This window comes from Mixophyes fleayi, chromosome 2 (assembly GCF_038048845.1).
Source record: "Mixophyes fleayi isolate aMixFle1 chromosome 2, aMixFle1.hap1, whole genome shotgun sequence".
Lineage (NCBI taxonomy): Eukaryota > Metazoa > Chordata > Amphibia > Anura > Limnodynastidae > Mixophyes > Mixophyes fleayi.
The window spans coordinates 359,442,097-359,464,870 of record NC_134403.1 but is presented as its reverse complement, the minus strand read 5'-3'; the positions used below and the strand labels follow the sequence as shown (position 1 = coordinate 359,464,870).

At 41.0% G+C, this 22,774-nt stretch overlaps 1 protein-coding gene across 1 annotated transcript in view; it reads right to left on the bottom strand.

Annotated features, from left to right (window-relative positions):
• The window catches only part of SIM2 (SIM bHLH transcription factor 2), an 82,248-nt gene that overhangs the window by 38,438 nt on the left and 21,036 nt on the right, over positions 1-22,774 (bottom strand). Inside the window, exons 2-3 of the mRNA XM_075197231.1 lie at positions 9,848-9,930; positions 1,586-1,675 (exon numbers count right to left, since the gene is read on the bottom strand). Coding sequence (XP_075053332.1) covers positions 1,586-1,675; positions 9,848-9,930 — 173 coding nt within the window. The remainder of the gene's footprint in view (positions 1-1,585; positions 1,676-9,847; positions 9,931-22,774) is intronic.

Here is a 22,774-nt window from a genome sequence, read left to right as displayed (position 1 = left end):
GTATTTGTGTGCTACATGAAAAAACAGACAGTGTTTAACTTATGTGCAAAAAAATAAACTAACTGCACCCCTTGAATTGTAACATGATTTGTCCTGGTAAACATTTACTCCTTTTTTTTGGCTTGCTTTCCTTAATGACTCAGGCCCCTCATGTTTTGGGACGCAGATAAAGTCCGGAAAAGCCCCAATGCGGCTTTTTGGCGGCTGAATGGGCAACAATCATTTATAGAATGCTGAGAAATATTTTAAATGTCTCACATATAAAATATAATGCAAATGAGAGACAATAAATTACCTTTGAAGTCGGTTGATATACATTTGCCTAACTTTAATTTATACCATCATCTAAAACCTGTCTTCTTTCCTCAATCTTTCCTCAATTTCCTAACATAAAAGGCCGTCAACAAAATTGCACTGACATACATCTCCTCAGTTGTCTCAAAATATCTCCCAACTCGACACCTCCGTTCTGCACAAGATCCATGTCTCTCTTCCTCTCTCATCACATCCTCCTATTCTCAGTTACAGGACTTTGTTCGGGCTGCACCCACTGTATGGAATTCCCTCCCTCGCACAGTAGGACTTTCCTCTAGTCTTCAAACCTTCAAGCGTTCTCTGAAAACCCACCTCTTCAGACAAGGTTATGATATTCCTCAACCACCATCTTAATCTCCCTAGGTTACCCTATTACCATCCTCTACACAGCAAACACAAGACAACAATCCTCTGACCAACACTGCTGTGTGACTGATCACACAGCCCACTCAATACTTTTTACCTTTGCATTCTAGCTGGTCCAATGTGCAATATGATGTAGCACATGCCCTTGTGTTTCAAACTCCCATTGTCCCAAAGAATGTAAGCTTACGAGCAGGGTTCTCTTACATCTCTGTCTGTATGTATTACCCAGTATTGTCTTATTAATGTTTGTTCCCAATTGTAAAGCACTACGGAATTTGCTGGCGCTATATAAATAAATGTTGATGATGATGATGATGATGAATCCCGCTATACCGCTATATTACATATATATAATACAGTAAAGCCGCAAAGCATATATATATATATATATCACACAATAGAGTAAATTTATCAAGCTGCGGGTTTGAAAAAGTGGAGATGTTGCCTATAGCAACCAATCAGATTCTAGCTGTTATTTTGTAGAATGTTCTTAATAAACAAATCTAGAATGAAGCTAGAATCTGATTGGTTGCTATACGCAACATTTCCACTTTTTCAAACCAGTTTAGTAAATTTACCCCAATGTGTTCTTGCAATCAATCATGTGCACATTAAACAATCCAGCACTTTACACTGTGACGCTCTGACAGTATACTTGCTTTCCTTCTTCTGGTCTATGTTTAAATCTTTTTATTGCAAATGGAACATATAGGGGCATCAACATCGCAGATTTCTCCTCGCACCCCTATCCGTAATGTTACATCGCCCCGGAGTGCCTTCACCACCATTCCAGAGGCACTCCGCGGCTAATTGAAAGTGCCCCATATAATTTTATAATTGTATTGCATTATTTCAGTCCGTAAAACGTGTACTTTTGTGGTGCACAGGTGATTGGCTGTCTTACCTGTGATAATCCCAGATGCACAGAAGCCGTCTCGGAAATGTACATTATTTTTCCATCAGAAGCAACAACGAAAACAAATCCGTCTAAAGTCTGCAGAAAAGAAGAAAATTTATTTTAGTGTTAGACGAATAAAAATGTATGTTCATAAGTGGTCTAGTGGTCTAGGCTAGTGTTGGCTAACCTGTGACACCCCAGGTGTTGTGAAACTACAAGCCCCAGCATGCTTTGTTACTATATAGCAGCTTATTGCTGGAAGGGTATGCTGGGAATTGTAGTTTCACAAACACCTGGAGTGTCACAGGTTAGCCAACACTGCTCTAGGTGTATAAACCGGCTTATTAGTAAGGACTGGTGACCACATTCATCATCTCCTGTCAAACAAAATAACCATCATCATCTATATAGCGCCACTAATTCCGCAGTCCCTGCCCCATTGGAGCTTACAGTCTAAATTCCCTAACACACACACAGACAGAGAGAGACTAGGGTCAATTTGATAGCAGCCAATTAACCTACCAGTATGTTTTTGGAGTGTGGAAGGAAACCGGAGCACCTGGAGGAAACCCACGCAAACACAGGGAGAACATACAAGCTCCACACAGATAAGGCCATGGTCAGGAATCGAACTCATGACCCCAGTGCTGTAAGGCAGAAGTGCTAACCACTAGACCACTGTGCTGCCCCAAACATCTGCGCTACTAATCTTTAAGAAGGAAACAAAATCAGAACCACAAAAATTACAGGCCTGTGAACCTGACTTCAAGAGAATAGGGTGGGAAATATTTAAAAAAATAAATGAATGTTGATTTTGAAATAGGCAGCACACATTCAATTGAAATATTGCATTGTTCTCTAATGATTTAGGAGTTTAAGGGGTAGATTTATCAAATGAGGAAACATGTAGGTGTTGCCCATAGCAACCAGTCAGATTCTATTTATCATTTATCTATTACAGTCTAGAACATGAGAGCTAGAATCTGATTGGTTGCTATGGGCACCACCTCCACTTTTCTTTTTTAGAAGTCAAAATCAGTCAATACTGTAGTACAAATACAATCTATTATTATTTCTATAATATATACTACATAGTTGCCTACTCTCCCGGGAATGACCAGGAGACTCCCGAATTTCTGGGAGTTCTCCCAGAAACTCCCAACCTCCCGAGCACTCCCTTAGTGAAGTAGGTGGCTTCCTCCTGCTGTAATAGACAAATGGGGCTAGATTTACTAAGGTGCGGGTTTGAAAAAGTGGGGATGTTGCCTATAGCAACCAATCAGATTCTAGCTGTCATTTACTAAATAAATGAAAGCTAGAATCTGATTGGTTGCTATAGGCAACATCCCCACTTTTTCAAACCCGCAGCTTAGTAAATCTAGCCCATGGTGTTGTGTAGCAGAGGGGGGCGTGGCCTAATGACGCGGCTCCCATAGTCACGCCCCCAGGACACGGCCTTCTGAGCTGGGGATCTCAAATCTCAGAAAGTATGGTGTTATTTATATATATATATATATATATATATATATATATATATATATATATATATTATATGTACGTACGTACGTACGTACGTACGTACGCACACAAGTGAGATTGAGATAAAGGGTGCAAAAAAGCAAAATTCATGAAGTGTGTAGCCTTAATCTATGAAAGCCCCTTTGTCCTCACCACAAACCTGGGACTGTAAATGCCATGAATACATGTGTGGCCTACCTATGCAACTGAAGCCCACCTATGCCATGGAATTATATATATGCGTAAATATGCCCTTACTTGCATTGTATATCTGGATAATATTTATGCTTGTGTCATTTTCAACATCTACAATGTAAATTTGATCAATATTACTTTTTATCATATATAGCTGTTTTTTATTAATGTACCGTATGTAAGAAATTGCATGCAAAATTAAATACAGTTTAGGTTAAGAAACAAATCTGTTTGCACTGTTTAGTCTGCTTATCTCTGATTAGTTATAGCAGACACATGGAGATCATTATATACATATAGACTCATGTTTCCTATTCTGTAAAGCAGTGAATACACAAATACTTTTAAGTGGTCAAGTCATCTATATGCAGCATTGCCAAGTATGTTCCCTATACAGACAGGAGGTGTCATTCAGTACATGGAGCAGACATCTCACTTGTAAAGTTGGATTAAACGGTACAAACAGGGCCTGATTAAGGGTTCTGGCCGCCCTAGGCTAATACGGCCGCAGCGCCCCCCCCTCCCCCCTCCTCCGAATATATAGGAGTATAGGAACACTCCTGAATATGAATGTTCAGGTGTATTCTCCAGCATTCAAATTTAGACAGATTGTGCCATTGTCTTTTACCTGTCCTTGCTCTTCTCTCTTGCAACTTTGTTATCCTGTCGCTGGCTTCTGGAAAGTTGGCGTCCTTTTTTGAAAATGCAAAAATGTATTATAATGCAAAACCCTGAATGATTAGGCCCTTTAGTGAAAACAAAACACTCCATTATGGCCAGCTAAAAGTACCCCATTGGACAGGCATATATAAGCAGTATCTGAATATTTGTTGTCAATCAAATACAAACCCTCTACCAGCCCCATCTCACTAATATTTAGTATTCTAGTAATTGCTGAGACCACCCATGTGACCACCACACAATCATGAGATTCTGCCCCCCAAAGCTGCTCTATTTTTTAAATACCCCCTGCAGCCATTTTCCTTAACCACAACCCCCCCCCCCCCCCACAGCCATTTTCCTTAACCCCTGCTGCAAGCCATTTTCTTTCACCTCCCACCCTGCATCCATCCCCTTGCAGCTATTTTCCTTACCTCCACTCTGTAGCTATCCCCCCCCCCGTCACATCAAAACTCCCCCAGTCACATATATCAGCCCCCCTCCTCTGCCCTCCTTCATACATATCAACCTCTCTACCTCCCTATAGATTTTCATGGCAGCCCCCCCCTCCCACCCTATAGATTTGTATGACAGTCGCCCTCTCCCTCCCTATACATATGCATGACAGTCCCCCCTCTCCCTCCCTATAGATATGCAGGGTAGTCCCCCCCCCTCCCTATAGATATGCAGGGTAGTTCCCCCCCTCTCTATAGATATGCAGGGTAGTTCCCCCCCCCTTCCTATAGATATGCAGGGCAGTTCCCCCTCCCTATAGATATGCAGGGCAGTTCTCCCCCTCCCTATAGATATGCAGGACAGTCCCCCCTCTCCCTCCCTATAGATATGCAGGGTAGTCCCCCCCCCTCCCTATAGATATGCAGGGTAGTTCCCCCCTTCCCTATAGATATGCAGGGTAGTTCCCCCCCCCTTCCTATAGATATGCAGGGCAGTTCCCCCCCTCCCTATAGATATGCAGGGCAGTTCCCCCCCCCCCCTATAGATATGCAGGGCAGTTCCCCCCCCCCCTCCCTATAGATATGCAGGGCAGTTCCCCCCCTCCCTATAGATATGCAGGGCAGTTCCCCCCCTCTCTATAGATATGCAGGGCAGTTCCCCCCCCTCCCTATAGATATGCAGGACAGTTCCCCCCCTCCCTATAGATATGCAGGGCAGTTCCCCCCCCCTCCCTATAGATATGCAGGGCAGTTCCCCCCCCTCCCTATAGATATGCAGGGCAGTTCCCCCCCCCTCCCTATAGATATGCAGGGCAGTTCCCCCTCCCTCCCTATAGATATGCAGGGCAGTTCCCCCCCTCCCTATAGATATGCAGGGCAGTTCACCCCCCTCCCTATAGATATGCAGGGCAGTTCCCCCCTTCACTTACCTGTAGTTGTGCCAGCATCGCTCCTCTCCTCAGATCAGCAGATAGGAAGTGAAGACGTCCTGCTTCCTGTCTGCTGCACAGCAACAGGCAGCCTGGCGATTGGCTGTGTGTTGCTAACCACTGACCACCAATGCTTTTGATCGTCGAAACCTCCACCCCCCCCCCCCCCCCCCCGCGGCGATCCCCCCCCCCCTGGCGATTTCCAGCGGCGACCCCCCCTCCCCCACCCCGAAAAAAAAAATGAATGAAGAAAAAAAAAAAATGAAAAAAAAAAAAAATACCCACAGTGCAGCGCCCCCCGGGACCCAGCGCCCCAGGCTGCAGCCTGGTCAGCCTAGTGGTTGATCAGGCCCTGGGTACAAAACAGCCCATAGTCCATCTGTATCTATACACAGTGGAGGCAGACATTTTTTGGGCTGAACCAGTATTCAGTCAGTTTGCTTGGAACTAGTGATTTCACTGAGGCACAAGGTATGAAATACCCTTTGAAGAGGACCTGTCATCGGGGCTGGAGCTACTTCTAGGGGAACCTAGGCCAGTATTTAGGGGATCCTAAAACACTGAATGAGGGAAATAATGTCACTCATTCCATCTTTATTTTCACCGCAGCGCCCCCCTCACTCTGCGCGGCCGCTGACCAGTATGGGCAGCAGCTGTTAGCTTCTATCCTGTGAAGCTGCTGGACCTTACTCCTCCATGTTGGTAATGGGCTGGGAGTTCTGCGCTGGAATATGATGTCACAACCCAGTGCCAGTACAGACAATGCAAGAAGTGGTACTTGACATGTGGGGGCCTAGTGCACTATTCCTCTGTGCCTCCATTCACCTGGGAGACAGCGTTTAATAGAGAGCACCTCTCTCAGACTGATGGTTGGATTCATATCAGTCAAAATAAAAGATAAAAAAATTCCACGTGATAACAGCGTATTTACACACGTATGTTCAATCAGAGGCATCCAGGTCCGCCCCAGTAACATATACATCAGGCATATATCACTTTTTTAAAAAAAATTGTTTTGTTGTGAAATACACGTTTGTATCAGGTTTGTTTTGAAAATAAAACATAATGACCTTTATAGTACAACTGGAATATTTTATTTTTGAAAATGTAAAACAGCAAAATAAACATGCTAACGTATGCCTGCTAAATCATATAATATGAGCACAAACGATAAAAGAATCACTATCAGCTGGAGATGTCAATCTGCAATCATCCAATCACAAACAAGTACCTAGCGGCACTGACCGTCATCAGTGCATCCCGCAAGTGATCTGTCTCCTGACGGGCGTATCTGTGTATCTGTGCAAGTCTGCCAGTTACGCAAACATACCCTTACTGTGCTCAGACTATGTTAGAGCACCCTCCCTGGTCCCACCTCTCCATGGGAAGAACATATTGTATGCAGGGCCGCCAAGAAGAATATCAGACCCCCAGTACAGTAACTTTTTGGGATCCATTCCATAGCTACCAAGGGCGGTGTGTCTACACCAGGTTAGTGGCTCCTCTCACTAAACAAACATGCCAGTGCCCCGATACTTTGTACTTGCTCCCCCTCTATCTCTGTACCCCTGATTGTATGCTGACAGTCTGATTCAGCTTTTGAGTCCAGCTATGATCTGAAATGCACCCTATATTATGTGCTCTCTCCCTGGCCAACGGGTACACAGAGGAAATCTGTTTTGTTGTGTCTTGCTAATTACAAAACACTATTTAATAAGCTAACAAAATGTATATATCAACTTTGTTACACCGCAATCTTCCTGCATCAGTGTGACACAAGCATCACATCCTTACTCTGTGCTACTGGGGGACCCTGCTCCTTCCACTATATAACTCTCAGTCTGTGGCTTCCTGCTGCCTCCATTCACCTCCTCACATCAGGTCACTGCCTCTGTCACACAGAAAAACAGGCCTAGGAGGGCAAAACATTTTAATCCAGGCCTATATAAGCCCTCATTTCTCCCAGTCTGGCATTGTAAAACAGATCAACTATTACTTTCAAATGCATAAATAAATATAAATATTTTTGGCTCATTAAGTAAAAGTCTGGTGTTCTGTCTTTATCTATGAAATCGACATAACCAGAGAAAAAAAAAGTGATCCTTGTGTGGTATCAGTTATTGTATAACACAGAGGACGGAGATCAGCAAACGCCATTATACCAGACACCGGTTCTGCTGGCAGGAAAGTGACCTCTAACCTACAGTCAGGGTTGTAGGAACGAAGATTTTCATGGGAAGGCAAAAGGCCAGGGACTACTTTAAGGCTTGAAGCCCCCTTTTCTTGCGTTTGGTATCTCGTTTTACGACAGTTGTAACAGTGACTGTAGATATACAAAGACTCCCAAACCTATCTTAATTTTTGTCAGTGTTTCAGGGGTTGGCCAAAAATATATTTATACATTATTAAATAAATATTATTAATATTAACTGCCACTTAGTACAATGGCTGTTAGAAAGATAGATAAATTAAATTGTTCATCTTCAAAATGTACATTTTTCATAGTCATTAACCTAGTTTGTATTCAGATTTCGTTGACAGCCTGATCCCATTTGATTGGGGGTGTTTTTAAAGCTATAGCCACTGCCTCACTGCTTATGGTATGTGCTATACATTCAGATTGCTATATCTCATGTTTGTTACTGGACGCACCGCACAAAATTCAGGGTAAACGTAAAGTGAATAATTATCCAGCATCAATACAGGTTATTTCTTAAATGTTTATGAACGGAACACTTAAGGGTATATTTACTAAACGGCGGGTTTGAAAAAGTGGGTATGTTGCCTACAGCAACCAATCAGATTCTAGCTGTCATTTTGTAGAATGTACTAAATAAATGATAAGTAGAATCTGATTGGTTGCTACAGGCAACATCTCCACTTTTTCATGCCTGCAGTTTAGTAAATCTAGCCGTTAGAGTTTTTTTAAAGAAACAAATCAATCTGTATTAAATCTATACTAAGGCAATCTATACTAAAGAAAATTTAGTAATTATACTAAGACAATCTATCATTTAAAAAAGTTTAGAACAGATACCGTGACTTCAGGAAGTAGCATAAAGACTTTTGTGTAGAAGTTCATGGTGGGGCAAAACACAGTCTTTGCTCCCCTGAAAGAAATCATGGGGGCAACTGCCCCCTCTAACGCTCCCAGTTCCTACACCCCTGCTTACAGCCAAAATGTTTCGTTTAGTTTAATCACAGTTATACTAATTAACGTTATTTGCCCTCCTCTCTAGAGAGGCCTAGACATTTAGCTTTGATTAAGTAGTAAAACTGGTACTGGTAAGATGATGTTTCAAATGAAGAGACAGGTCGGGCCATTAAAAAGCAACAAGGAACACAGAGTGTCTTTATGAAAAACACATTTCCTCGAGTGAGATTGTACAGGGTTTGGGGAGAGATTATTGCAGCCTGCTATGTATTTTTATCAAATAATGGTAACATTCTATGCAAACCTACAGGGCTTTCAACCACAAATGAAAAATTGCAGTGGATTAAATGCTTCTGCCAGCACACACACACTCGTATGCACAAAAGCTATTAAAATCCCCATAAATATTTAGCCTGGGTGGAATACAGGGGAAAAAAAATGCCAGTATGCTGTATGGAGATATGAACTGTTGTGCATTTGACCAAAAGAATAAACTTGAAATAGATACTCCATCTAAAATGTAGTTTATACCCAGATTTCACCCTCCCCAAAATGAGCCATTCAGAAGAACTCAAACCCGACTGCAACACTAATTGTCCAGACGCTGGAAAGTGGGAAAAGGGGTTGTCAATACGACGCTATGTCAGGCTCTCACATAGGCCATGGCGTTGTCTAATCAGCCCCTTTGTAAGATACTGACCCAGTGCTCACCAGGCCTATGTGTTCATAGGCAAAGCGAGGGGGATTTCCCAGTGCCAGGAAACCCCCCTCCAAGCCTGAGGCACTATATAACTGAGGTGGCTGGACCCTGCTCCCGCTTCACACGGCTCTGTTTGAAAAGGGAGAGCTGCGTGCACCTAACAGTAGTGCATGCAGCATTGCTCATGTATATCATGGGGATAGGAAGAGTTGGAGAGCAGCCAAGCACTGTCTAATATTATAGCCACGCCCCCATGCATGCTGGTCACACCCACTGGTAGTGTGGTGTGGAAACCCCCTCTACAAATCCTGTGTTTGCCCCTGGTGTTAGAAGGCTTACTGGTTCGGACAAGCGCTCTGTAACTGAAAGCCAGAACTTGACCACTTTTCTCTGCTCTCCCCATCCTGAGATGGCGATAGTGAGTATAGCAGCGGTACTTGTACGGCCACTGTACATGGTAAATAACGCCACAAATGTTCTACACTCTGCACAACAGGCTACTGAGCATGCTCAGAACAGAAGAGCGGGAGCCTCCAGGTCAGCTGATCACACACCGCGGGGTGCCCCCCTTATTGCCGAGCCTCATAGCAGCTACATGGAGATAGTTACACCTCTACTGAGAGACCTGCAGCAAACACTGTATGTCCTGATTAATACCTGCAGTAAATGGGATCCTAGTTCCTTTGCCAAATTATCCAATGGTCCAATTCTTGCTGGATGTCCCCAAGCATCTCCAAGCCCTGTGGAGAAGAGAATAGTTTAGGTTACTTAGTTGTAGTTAGTTCTCCTGCATACACATTCTATGCGGTTATACCTCAAAGAATATAGAACCCATTTTTTTCAAGTCAAAGACTGGCTGCACTTGGGCTGATCTTATATCAGCAAACGTAGGTGACCAAATTGGACAGAACTAGCTGTTCTTCTATTTCCAGGGCCTGATTAAGGGTTCAAGCCGCCCTAGCGCCCCATTGCCTTCCATGGCAGGCTAATACGCGGTAGGTTGAAACAAACTCGACCCTACAACTATTCTGTTATATTTTAAGATTAATTTCAGTTTATACCGCCCCCTTTCCCAATTTCGCACCCCCAAAATTTTGCGCCCCTTCCCAAAAAAGTCTTGCACCCTAGGCTGCAGCCCATTGGATAATCAGGCCCTGTCTCTCGCTAAGCGACTGGATCACTTCTGGCATGGCGGGCTGTTATAAGCTTTTTTGATTCTCGTTAAAAACCCGCAAAGCTCATTATTTATTAAAAATACAATTGGAGTTATATGTGTTGGGTAAAATAATTGTAGCAAGGCTGACCTCTGATTAAAGCTATTTAGAGTAGGTCCACACAGTGTGCAAGGATATCTTGTATGTTTGAATAGGGGTAATCTTAGGGATCAAGGAGTGAGTAGTGTGGTTTGTTTTACAACTTTTGTTTTCTACTGAGATATATAATAAACCACGTTCAAAACTTTAGAGTCCACAATTTTAGTTAAATCAGGAAATAGGAATATGAAAGTGAGGAGGGAGTAACAAGGGGCTGGGGAACTCAGAGAAAGCAACGAGCAGTGTGTTTTCTAACTAAACAATTATCTTAAAGACGATGGGACTGATTCACTAAGGAAAGTAAGGCAAAAAATTGAGTAAGTTTTCTCCTGGACAAAACCATTTAACAATACAAGGGGTGCAAACTAGTTTATTATTTTGTACATAAGTTAAATACCGGCTGTTTTTTCATGTAGCACACAAATAATTAATAGCTTTAATTTTATACGGAAATTTAAAGTTGATCTAGGACATGCCCTGCCCCAACTACAAATCTGTATCCACATTTTAAACTTACCTCCCCCTCCAATGCAACATGGTTTTGCCCAGGTACAAAGTTACTCATTTTTTTTTGCTTTTCTTTCCTTAATGAATCAGGCCCAATATCTGCAGGTAGCAGTTACAATAATGCCACCCTACTGATAATAGAGTTTATTCCTTGCTCGTCTTTCCTTGGGAGATATCAGCATTAATGTACAATAGAACGAAACAAAATTGAAGTAAATAGATTATTGCAACATTAGTTTGGAGAAAACCCAGCTACAGGGTTAAAATTTGCACCTGGTCAAACCATGTTGCCTTTTCGGGGGTGGTTTTGATTTTTGCACTTGGATTCGGAGTTGAGTTAATACACGAGCTGCTCCCAGCTCTGAATCTGTCCGCACGTTTTAAATCTGCTCCCCTGCAGTGCAACATGGATCTGCCAAGGTGCAAAAGTTCATCTCTTATTGCTGACTGTAAAGAAGCCCTTAGATTGCTTCGGATCTCTGACCAGCGGTGACAGCTTCCCCCGGAGTAACAGGACAGTGTATAGAGGACACTGCATCCCTGTCACACCAGAACATTACATGGATGTCATGTTCTCCTCCTTGCTGGATATCTCATATCAACAATTATCTCGTGTTTTGTTCCATTTGGAATGAATAAAACATGCGCATCTTGTGTGGCTAAACCCAGAAGCTGCCAGACACTTCCCTGCATTATTTTTATCCTATTTAGGGCCTTATTAAAGATTCAGGCTGCTCTAGGCTAATACGCCCATGACGCCCCTTCGCCTTCCATTCAAGCCTCATACCCTGTAGATCAGTGGTCAGGGAACAGGGGTAAATTACCCCAAATGGGGTAAAAATGAAATTCCTTGGGGTAATGCTGCCGATTCACATGCTGTCAGTTGGATTGTAGACCCCTTTAAATGTGAAATTGCTGTTGTACCAGAAGAGCCTCCAGGGTTGGCAGAGACACTTCTTGAGCTTCGATGTAATAATGATGCACGTATTGCATTTGAAAACAAAGCAGATCTGTCATATTTTTGGATGTCAACAGCTGCAAAGGCATCAAACTTGCACATGAGGAGGCAGTCAACAAGTTGCTGCCTTTTGCAACAACCTACTTTTGCGAACAAGGATTTTCCACTCTAACGAACGTAAAAACAAAGCAGAGAAATCGATTGGACGCTAAAGACTGTATCCAAATTGCTCTGACATCAAAATGCCCCAATATTGATGCTCTCGTATCAAAAATGAAGCAACATCATTTCTCTAAAACCTGAAGTTTTGAAGTTGAAGCTTTCAAAGAAATTTTGAATAGATTCAATAAAATTTTTGAATTCCAAAAATTATTAATATATGATTTCCTTCCTTTCAAATCAAGTGGGTAACGTTGGCGTTTCTAAATATATTTAGGGGGAAAAGGTAAAAGAGTTCCCTGGCCCCTCCTGTGGATAAAAAGTAACTCATCCTTAATTTAAAATCTGGCTTCCATCATCCCCCCCCTACCAGTGTTTATGTTCCTGTGTTTTCCAAAACTCACCTCCATTTGTTTTGTTTTTTTTAAAAAGATCACTGAGATCTATGTCACTAATTTTGTTTCCTTTATAATCAGATCTGTATACAGACCGGGGGCATGAACGAGCGCTACTGAGGGTGAACATGTGGAGGGGGAGGGGGCTGTCCCGCTTGCACTTGTCCCCATCCTTGTCTCACCTACTCGCTTATCCTCAAGTGTCAACCCAAGGATGACTTATTGTCTTCAGCCTTTACCATGGGAATAAGTCAAAATTAAAAGTTTACGTCATTTTTCTTTCATGTCTTCTTTTTACTTTGGAGAACAACTATTCGATTATATTTTCAAATAATTTCCAGTTTATACCTCGCCCTGTCACAATTTTGCGCCCCCCAAAAGCTTCAGTCCCTAGGCTGCAGCCTAGTCAGCCTATTGGATAATCAGGCCCTGATCCTGTTAGACATTTCAGGGGGTCACAGTTTGTAAGCACCCCAAAGATGAACATGTTGTGCCTCATTTAGAGTAAAGTAAAATAAAAGGTACAAATTTGCTCCTGTATAAACCATGTTGCAATACAGGGGGTGCAAATTAGGGAACAAAGAACCCTACGTGAAATGGATTTCCCTTACCCACCGCTATTAACAGATAATAGACTGTGAAGGCTGCTTCTGCTATGCCTGGCCTGTCAACAGTTTGGAAAATTAAGTCTGTATAAGGAATATCAGATTACTATAGGGTTCGATGATCCCCCTTGTAAACTGTGGTATCTCTGCATTCAACATGTGGATAAATACTGCGCACAGCACTGTACCAAGATCTCCTGTAGTGTACCTGTCCGTACATACTCTTAAACTGATAAATTATTAGAGAACAATGCAATATTTCAATTGAATGATATATTTGTGCTGTGCTGCCTATTTCAACATCAACATTCATTTATTTATTTATTTTTAAATGTTACATTTATGCTACATTCTTGTATCACTGCACTATTAAATAGTGTGATGATCTCCTCTGCTGGTACGTAACAAAAGACCTTACATGAAGCACAAATCATTTAGATTAATTCAGTTTTTATTTGAAGTGAAAAATTATAGAGACCTTTAAATGAGGATTTAAAAGAGAACTTCACTAAAATTCATTATCACCGAAAGAAAGACAGAAATATGTTTCTAGAGGGGCAGTCTGGTATGTATAACTTGGTAAAAATAATTAAAATTTTATTGGTAACTCCTTAAAACTGTATAATTCTACCTGGGCAGTAGTGAAATATTTAAAACACATAAAACCAGTTAATTCTGTAAATGTGCATTAACTGTGGGAAGGTGAGTTAAACATTGCATTAAAACCTGCTGTGCTCTATTGTCTGTATCAATATTATTTTTAAATGAAAATTCCCTATTACTTTGAATGGCAAAAGACTTTGGGCTACTAAACTGCGGGTTTGATAAAGTGGAGGTGTTGCCTATAGCAACCAATCAGATTCTAGTTATTATTTATCTATTGTTTTCTACAAAATGATATCTGGAATCTGATTGATTGCTATAGGCAACATCTCCCCTTTTTCAAACCCACAGTTTAGTAAATATACCCCTTTGTCTTGACAATGCTGTTGTAGCGTAAATTGCATCAGCGTATTTCTCTACTGTCTGTACGGCTCCAAATTACGAAATTATAGGAATCATGTTATATTTTTTAGCGTACCTAAATTAAAGTTATATTTTTCGATAATTAGATGCATTTTCAATAGTGACATTGAGTAGCGCATCCATTGAAAATGTCTCTAACCGGTTCTTATATTACACAAAAAGAAAGAGAACGAGTCCATAGCGGTAATATAGATTTATATTAAGGAAGTAATAAATTGGGGAGAATAATTCTAATACACTTAACTCTGAGTTACCGGAATTCCGAATTAAATGCTTAGGAAATATATAATAAAAAAGTTATGTGACTTTGGAATTATTTTGCATAATAAAACTCTCCTCATCTTACTATTCTGGGTCTTTCTATATGAAATAACCAGATCTTCAGTACAGTTTGAAGTTGGATGTAATGATACAAGAAAATGTAAAAGAGGAATCACATATTGTTTGATAGAACTTTTACTTTAAGGAGAACCTTCATTTCCTTTTTTCCCCAATTGCTGTACTTTAATGCTTTTATTTTTCTGTGTAATTGGGAAAGTGGGCTGTGGGGGGTGTGAATGGACTATTCTAAGAACCATAATAAAATGTATACATTTTAAATGTAGCATTTGAGCTACATGTAAAAATGTTTATGAGAATATCACCTCTTTTCTTTCTTGTTATTATACATACAGGATGGAGGGCGGGCGTAACTAATTGATTACTAATTAATATAACAGCGCCGTAACATTCATCATCATCACCATTTATTTATATAGCGCCACTAATTCCGCAGCGCTGTACAGAGAAATCACTCACATCAGTTCCTGCTCCATTGGAGCTTACAGTCTATAGTCTCTAACACACACAGACAGACAGAGAGAGAGACACTAGGGTCAATTTAATAGCAGCCAATTAACCTACCAGTATGTTTTTGGAGTGTGGGAGGAAACCGGAGCACCTGGAGGAAAGCCACGCAAACACGGGGCGATCATACAAACTCCACACAGATAAGGCCATGGTCGGGAATTGAACTCATGACCCCAGATCTGTAAGGCAGAAGTGCTAACCACTGAGCCACCGTGATGCCCCATTTTGGCATTTGTCGACAACTGCTATTGAGATGGACCTGAAAAATACATCAGGCATGTAGGAGATTATTCCTAGAATAAAAACCACAAAGGTGAACAATGCAGCCCCCCCCCCCCCCCTCGGTCCCACGCTGCCTGTTACTCAAACCCTCAAGCACCCTGCATCCAGCTAGTTCAGTGATAGGTTGATACCATGGGGAGCTGTGGAGTTGCAGGACCAACAGCGAAGGGATGATCTGCTCAACAAGTACAGATAGCTTTAAATATTCCTAATAGGCTGCCGAGCCGAGTCTGACCAGCAAGAGAGTGAGGTGCAAAGGTCAACCTCAACCCCCAACCCCTGTGCCCCCCTTCTCCACCCCCTTATTGTTACATATTAACATGCACCTTCCCAGCACACAGGTCTTCTTCTACTTGAATATTTCTGGTTCACATTTGCAAAATTAAATTGGTGTGCATAGTGCCTGTGATGGTTGTGTTTTGTTATATTTAAATAAAGTTGTTAAAAAAACAACAACAACGTAATCTACACTTAGTTGAAAGAAAGAACATGACACCTAACATGCAGGGAAAGAGCATCTTCTGCCCCCCAGAGGCCCACGGCCACTGTGCCCAGTGCTAAATCCAGCCTTAGGGATAGCGTTTGTATAAATAACTGAACTTTGAGTGTTGTAGGTAATTTATTTCTATTAATAGCTACGGATATGCTGGGAACTCCTCTCTCTACTACTGGTTTGTCCCCCTGAAGCTCTCCATAATGTGCATATTGGATGCTCTACCTAAATATTCATTTTCTTCGTTGCTTTGCAGAATTAATCCCAGTTGGATCATTTTTATTCCGATACAGAGAAGGTTCCGTACGGAGCTTCTGCAGCTATACAGAGATTGTCAGTGGTAGAGGCAGCAAAACCAGAGGAACAACAAGTCTCAGGACGCTTCATAAAGAAATCTATCAGGCCGGATTCATCTTGGAACGCAATGTGAACCACATTTGTGTGTTGGTAAAATTGCACGCCCGAAAGCCAGTATACAAACGGATCTTAAGCAAATACATTAACAACTCTTAATACTCTAATCATACATGCCAACTCTCCCAGAATGTCTGGGAATTTCAGATAGGTCTCCCGGAAGAGCTAGCGATTCTCCCGCATCTGCCCACTTCACTAAAATAGAGCCGTCATATATGGGCAGAGGGGTCGGGGATTCACGAATTGCATCATTTTGGCCCCGCACTTGTGATGTAATGCTTGTTTGGGTTCTTTTTACCACCGCGGGGCCAAAATGATGCAATTCGCGAAGCCCCGCCACCTACGCCAATACAATCCTCGTGCCCTTCAGGATCTCCCGGACTCGGCCGACATAAGGTTGGCAAGTATGACTATAATCATTATTTTAAAAAAAAGACTTTTGTACATTTGATTTTAATTACACAAATCATTATGTTCTTTTGCTTAGTGTACATTAAATGCATTTTTGCAGTTTCTCTTACTTAACACATGTCCTGGCATGCATCCGTGTCCGTCATCACTATCAGCCGGCGCTTACACCTGCCCTGTAACTGGTGATACGGGTAAAAATCACCTCAGAGGTGCCCAGAGCTTGAGTTGGACAAAAGTGGGTGTGTTGGACCTCTGCACGACCTTACTGTACATTGCCGATATATATATATAGAGAGATGGGAGAGCTCTGTGCCCTGTATTACTGCATCTCGCATTCAGTCAGCGTTTCCCGTCCTGCTTCTGATTATGAATGTATCTGGCTTAGTGACTGTCGCCGTCAGAGCAGCTCTCCATAGTCAGAGGAGATCTGTGAAGGGAGCTGTGTGTGTGTGATAAATGGAACCATGTTACATGACCTTCCACCTCAGACATCATTTTTCATGCTAGTAAAGGGCCCTGTGTGTGCGCCCGCAGATTACCTTAATGCCACACAGCCCTCAGTGATTATGTCTGAAGCCAGGTAACAGTCATTTTCTGTCAGCTTCAACCCAGCACCGAGTGTGAGTACAGCACACAGGAGCCTTGTCAGGTTACAGAAGTCAGCACTGTTACTTGGTTCTATAGTTAGATAGTGAGGATCAAGTTAGATGCATGAGTTTGTTTTATATAGTAGTGACAACACAATCTGCCCGCATCAGTGTGACAGGAGCCTGACATCATTGCTCTTAGGGGACCCTGCTCCTTCCCCTATATAACTATCAGTCTGTGGCTTCCTGCTGCCTCCATTCCCCTCCTCACATCATGTCACTGCCCCTGTCACATACAGCCCTGTCCTCACTAACACATCACTCATCTCCTGATATACTCTGTGCTGCTGAGGGACCCTGCTCCTTCCCCTATATAACTATCAGTCTGTGGCCTCCTGCTGCCTCCATTCCCCTCCTCACATCATGTCACTGCCCCTGTCACATGTAGCCCTGTCCTCACTAACACATCACTCATCTCCTCATATACTCTGTGCTGGTGGGGGACCTTGCTCCTTCCACTATATAACTCTCGGTCTGTGGCTTCCTGCTGCCTCCATTCCCCTCCTCACATCATGGCACTGCCCCTGTCACATGTTGCTCTGTCCTCGCTAACACATCAGTCATCTCCTGATATACTCTGTGCTTCTGGGGGACCCTGCTCCTACCACTAAATAACTCTCAGTCTGTGGCTTCCTGATGCCTCAATTCCTCTCATCACATCATGTCACTGCCCCTGTCACATAAAGTTCTGTCCTCGCTAACACATCACTCATCTCCTGATATAATCGATGCTGCTGGGGGACCCTGCTCCTTCCACTATATAACTCTCAGTCTGTGGCCTCCCCTCCTATCACAGTATTAATAATATTTTTTCTGTCTAAAGTTTCTTTAGCTTGTCCCCATCTACTATCCTCAGCATATTTCTATGTTCCTGACTCACTGGTAATACAGCTTACGTCATGAACATGACAAGTTTTTCTATTTCTGCATACTGCCAAATCATTACACATAAAAATAACTTGTTTCCCTTAATTAAAACAGCTATGTATTACGTAATTATGTTTTGTGGGTTGTAATTTTGTCATTATGTAAATTAGTTGTTTCTATTTATTTCATTTTGTCACTTTTGTATTTGGGCCATTTTGCTGTATATTCTGACCCCACCTATGTACGGCTCTGCGGAACCTGTGTTACGCCCTATAAGATAATAACAATAAAAATAATAATAATAATAATAATAATAATAATAGTAATAATCTTAAAACAGCAAAACAATATAGAATAGCAAAAAAATAATGTGACCATTAAAATGGGCAGATAATACAGCTTAGTTGAATATTTTTTGCTGCCAATCGCAATGTTTCTATATGTCGCACCAAATTTGTGGAAAAGCTACATAGGTGGTCAATATTATTGTTTTTATTTTTTTTATTGTGTACATTGATAAATGTGATATTTATATGTATAAACACAGTTTACTGTGTTTGTCCCCAATTGTAAAGTGCTACGGAATATGTTGGCGCTATATAAATAAACAAGTTAAGCCGTGCATGATACTCATGCATTCTAGTCAAATTAAGCTACTTAAGGTGTTAAAAAGGTTCTTGTCATGCATTTGGGCCATAGCCCAGGCCTCCTCAGGGGAAGAGCGTTACTTCCCGACGCAAGCGCCCTTTTTTAACGTGGTTTTGTCCACATGTCACCACCTCATCATTTTTCTCCATCACCTCATCCTTCATCTTTATCGCCACATCTATCCAGATGTCTTTCCAGACACAGGGATCTCTCTCAGCGGTCCTGAGTATTACACTCCTCTCGCTCTGTCACCCCCAGCAACCACCAACCACTCCCCACTGTCACCCCCGGCAACCACCAACCACTCCCAACTGTCACTTCTCCTTCAAGAAATATATATATATATTTTTAAAATCTTTATAAACACTTTTAACAATTAACAAATTAAATTAACAAATTAAAAACATCTTAGTAATACCAAATTTCAGCTCTTTCTGAGTTTTTTTTCCACACACACTAAGAATTTAGTAGGTCAGTGTATAACTCCGCCCAGCAGGTGGCGCTGCAGCAAATTTCAGCCCTTTCTGAGGTTTTTTCCCCCACACACACTAAGAATTTAGTAGGTCAGTGTATAACTTCGCCCAGCAGGTGGCGCTGCAGCTTGTTTTTGTTTTTTTTCACACACAGACACACGCCACTAGGCTTTTATATAGTAGATGATGATGATGATGATGATAAACACCTAAGCATGAGATCGATTATGGCTCAATTATTTCCAATATTTTAATGCATACAGATGGTACGTAGCGGATGTTCCAGGAACCGATTCATGGATAACTATGGGGAAGAAAGGGGGTTTGGGGTAGGACAGAAAAACTAGGCAAACAATATAAATCCTGATTTATATCAGCGTATATATTTTATTCCTTGGCTGTGAACAATGTTCCCTTTAATATGAACTATTGTTAATTTAAGTTAAAAGCTCAACCCAATGAAAATTCAACCTGAAGGGCTGCAGTGAGAGTCTTCTGTTTAGTGCAACCCTGTACAATGGATTGCTTTGTTTAGCTCCCGAACAAATTGAATTTGACCAATTTCCAGATCGCTCAGCCTATAGGGGAACAGTAACGGCATATACTTATCTCATTGATCCTATTGGTTTCCTTATCAATAGACAAGGCCTGCCACCATATTGGTGTTACACATTGTGCCAATTCTACAGCAGACTCGCAAGTTCAGCCACTTCTGAATAGCTGACGTCACTACTGCTATGTTACAGTTGGAATAAATGAAAATAACTATGAAATAAATCTATTTTTATAAATATATGTTTAATTCCAGCGAATTTACCACTGCCTTCAAAAACTAAAATTAAGAAAATATTTTTAAAAATTATTTAATATACACATTATTATTATATTATTATTATTATTATTATTATTATTATTAATAACAATAATAATAATAATAATAATAATAATAATAAATCAAATAAGCTTATTTAAAGTACTTATAATTGTAATTAAAATGTTAAAATCTGGGTAGACTTTGTAATTTAAAAATATAATCTGCCCACACATTAATAAATTTGTGTAAATCTATCACCATATTGGGGACGAAATGTGCGTTAGCCCAACTCTACGCATTTGTGGGAATGATTTTCTAGATCTATAAGTTTTACTCCAGTTTGACAAATCTGTCTACGCTCCAATATCCAATCAGGAGAAAACTTTCATTTTCCCCTAACCCGATTGGACATTGGAAGTGAACGCAAATCCACTAGGCTTGCGTAACACTTACACCTTTGTGAGATGTTGTTGACATGTTGTTGTGCATATGTTGTTTGGTGTGATATACATTATTATGTCTGCTCTCTACTATGTACTCTACCCCCCCCTTTTTTTTTTCTTATTTCTGTACCCCTCCCTTCCTTACTTTTTAAACCTTAATAAAAATTATTGATGATAAAAAAAGCAAAACAACTTACACCTTTAAAACCATCAGCTGTTCCAACACTCATTCTGGTTACAAAGTAAAATAAAATGGTTAACCAAATTGATCATCGGAAGTGAATACAGATTTAGCCCACATGCATGCGTGTGTGTGTGTGTCAAGGAATTTAGACTGTAAGCTCCAATGGGGCAGGGACTGATGTGAGTGAGTTTTCTGTACCGCGCTGCGGAATTAGTGGCGCTATATAAATAAATGGTGATGATGATGATATTGGGGTAAAACGTCCCTTTACTAAATACCCCTCTCTGTTGCCCTACTCTCTACCCTCTTCTCACTCTCTCTGGCCAATTGACTGCAGTTTCGACAACAGTTGCAAAACCCAAATGCTAAATTAAGTGCACATGTGGGAACACAAACTAGTATTAAAATAAAATTAACATTCTTCCCTGGAATATGCATTTTATAAAAAATAATTTATCATATGACATGCAGTTATTAAAATACGTATATTAAATGTGACCTCTGCTCACGCTGTGTTGTAAGAAAACAAATCAGAAGTCTGAACGAGAAGCATTTTATGCAGTATCTCTATAAAATATGTCTTGTAACTACTTGCACTAAAAACTCAGCGGGGCTGTGCAAAAAGTTTATTTTGTGGAGTTTATTGCAGCTGCACAGATGTTCGTTTGAAATTCAACAGAGACCTGACCCAAGACATGGATTTCTGAAATTCACCACGTAATAAGAAAGTCAATTTTCTTCCTAAGGCTTGACAAGCTCAGATCTGGAACAGAAATAACGCTGGTCTGATAAACACCAAAGTCTAAAAATATTTTCCCCCTACATAATGCTATTTTTTATTGACCGTCCTTTACGCTAGTACCGAAATGGTATATGGTGAGCAAAATATGATTTTATTTTACAGGGTATAGAAAACATGCATACTCTGCATTATTAAATATGTAAGAGCACCACAAATGCATTAAATTATTCTTTATAGCGCACTGTCAGCTAAAGACGGTAGAGACAGTTATTTTTTCTCGCACCTCACACGGATATTTTTTTTTACAGAAGTAACGGTAAATTACGCCGCCGCGGTGTTCTTGTGATCGTCGCGGACAATTAAATTCCCCCCGCATAATAAAGGCACGCCAAAATTGCCAAATAAGATGTGTATTAAATATATGCTCTTATTAAATAGAATAATTAACCATTAGGCTGAAGGCAGAGCCGTAACTTAAAATGTTAGCACCTGGGGCGAGAGGGAAAACTAGCCCTCAAATGAACCTAAAATAAACTGCACCCCCTTCAGTGTTGCGCCATGGACGATCGCCTATCGCGCATAGACCTAGTTACGGGCCTGGCTGAAGGTATATTAACCCCCCCCCCCCCCCCCACTGACTACAACAGGTAGAATGTAAAACTAGTGCCTAATAAGTGAAAAAAAAAAAAAATATTCCACAATAAATAGTCTCATGAGTAAGGTCGTAGGCAGAATAAACACATTCAAAAATGCTAACTCATAATAAGGTATACCTGTAATACAGTTAAGTAAAAAATTGAATTAATTGGTGATAGAAAATAGACATATCACAGGTGGATTATAGTAATTCATGAATACAAAGCTCAATGTCCATATGTATTAAGTGTTAGTGCCAAATAAATGAGTTGAAAAATAATAGAAAGTGTTTTTTTCTCCCCCATTAGTAATATGAAGTGCACTGAAAAGTCGCACATTCTACTGAAAGTCTATATGTTTCTTTATAACTCCATTGTCTGTGATTTATCTCTCAGTTTATCCAAGAGTCTTTCTGCACTCAAAGAAATACTGGAGCTGGTGTGGTTCCATTGATCATAGTATAGATTATACCGTCTGCCCCCCGTTAACTGTCATCTAAACATCTCTTTTTGTACTCAAATATCACAGATCTGCTTTAATTTATTTCATCTACATTATTCAATGGGAGGAATTCCATTGGCCACGTTACTGACGAAAGTAATTGCGCACTATTACCGATATTACGGTAATTTCAACGCCAAGCAGAAAGCAGGGTTAACATTACCCTAATAACGGTAGTACATTTATCGTGGCGCTATTGAATTCCCTCCAATGTGTC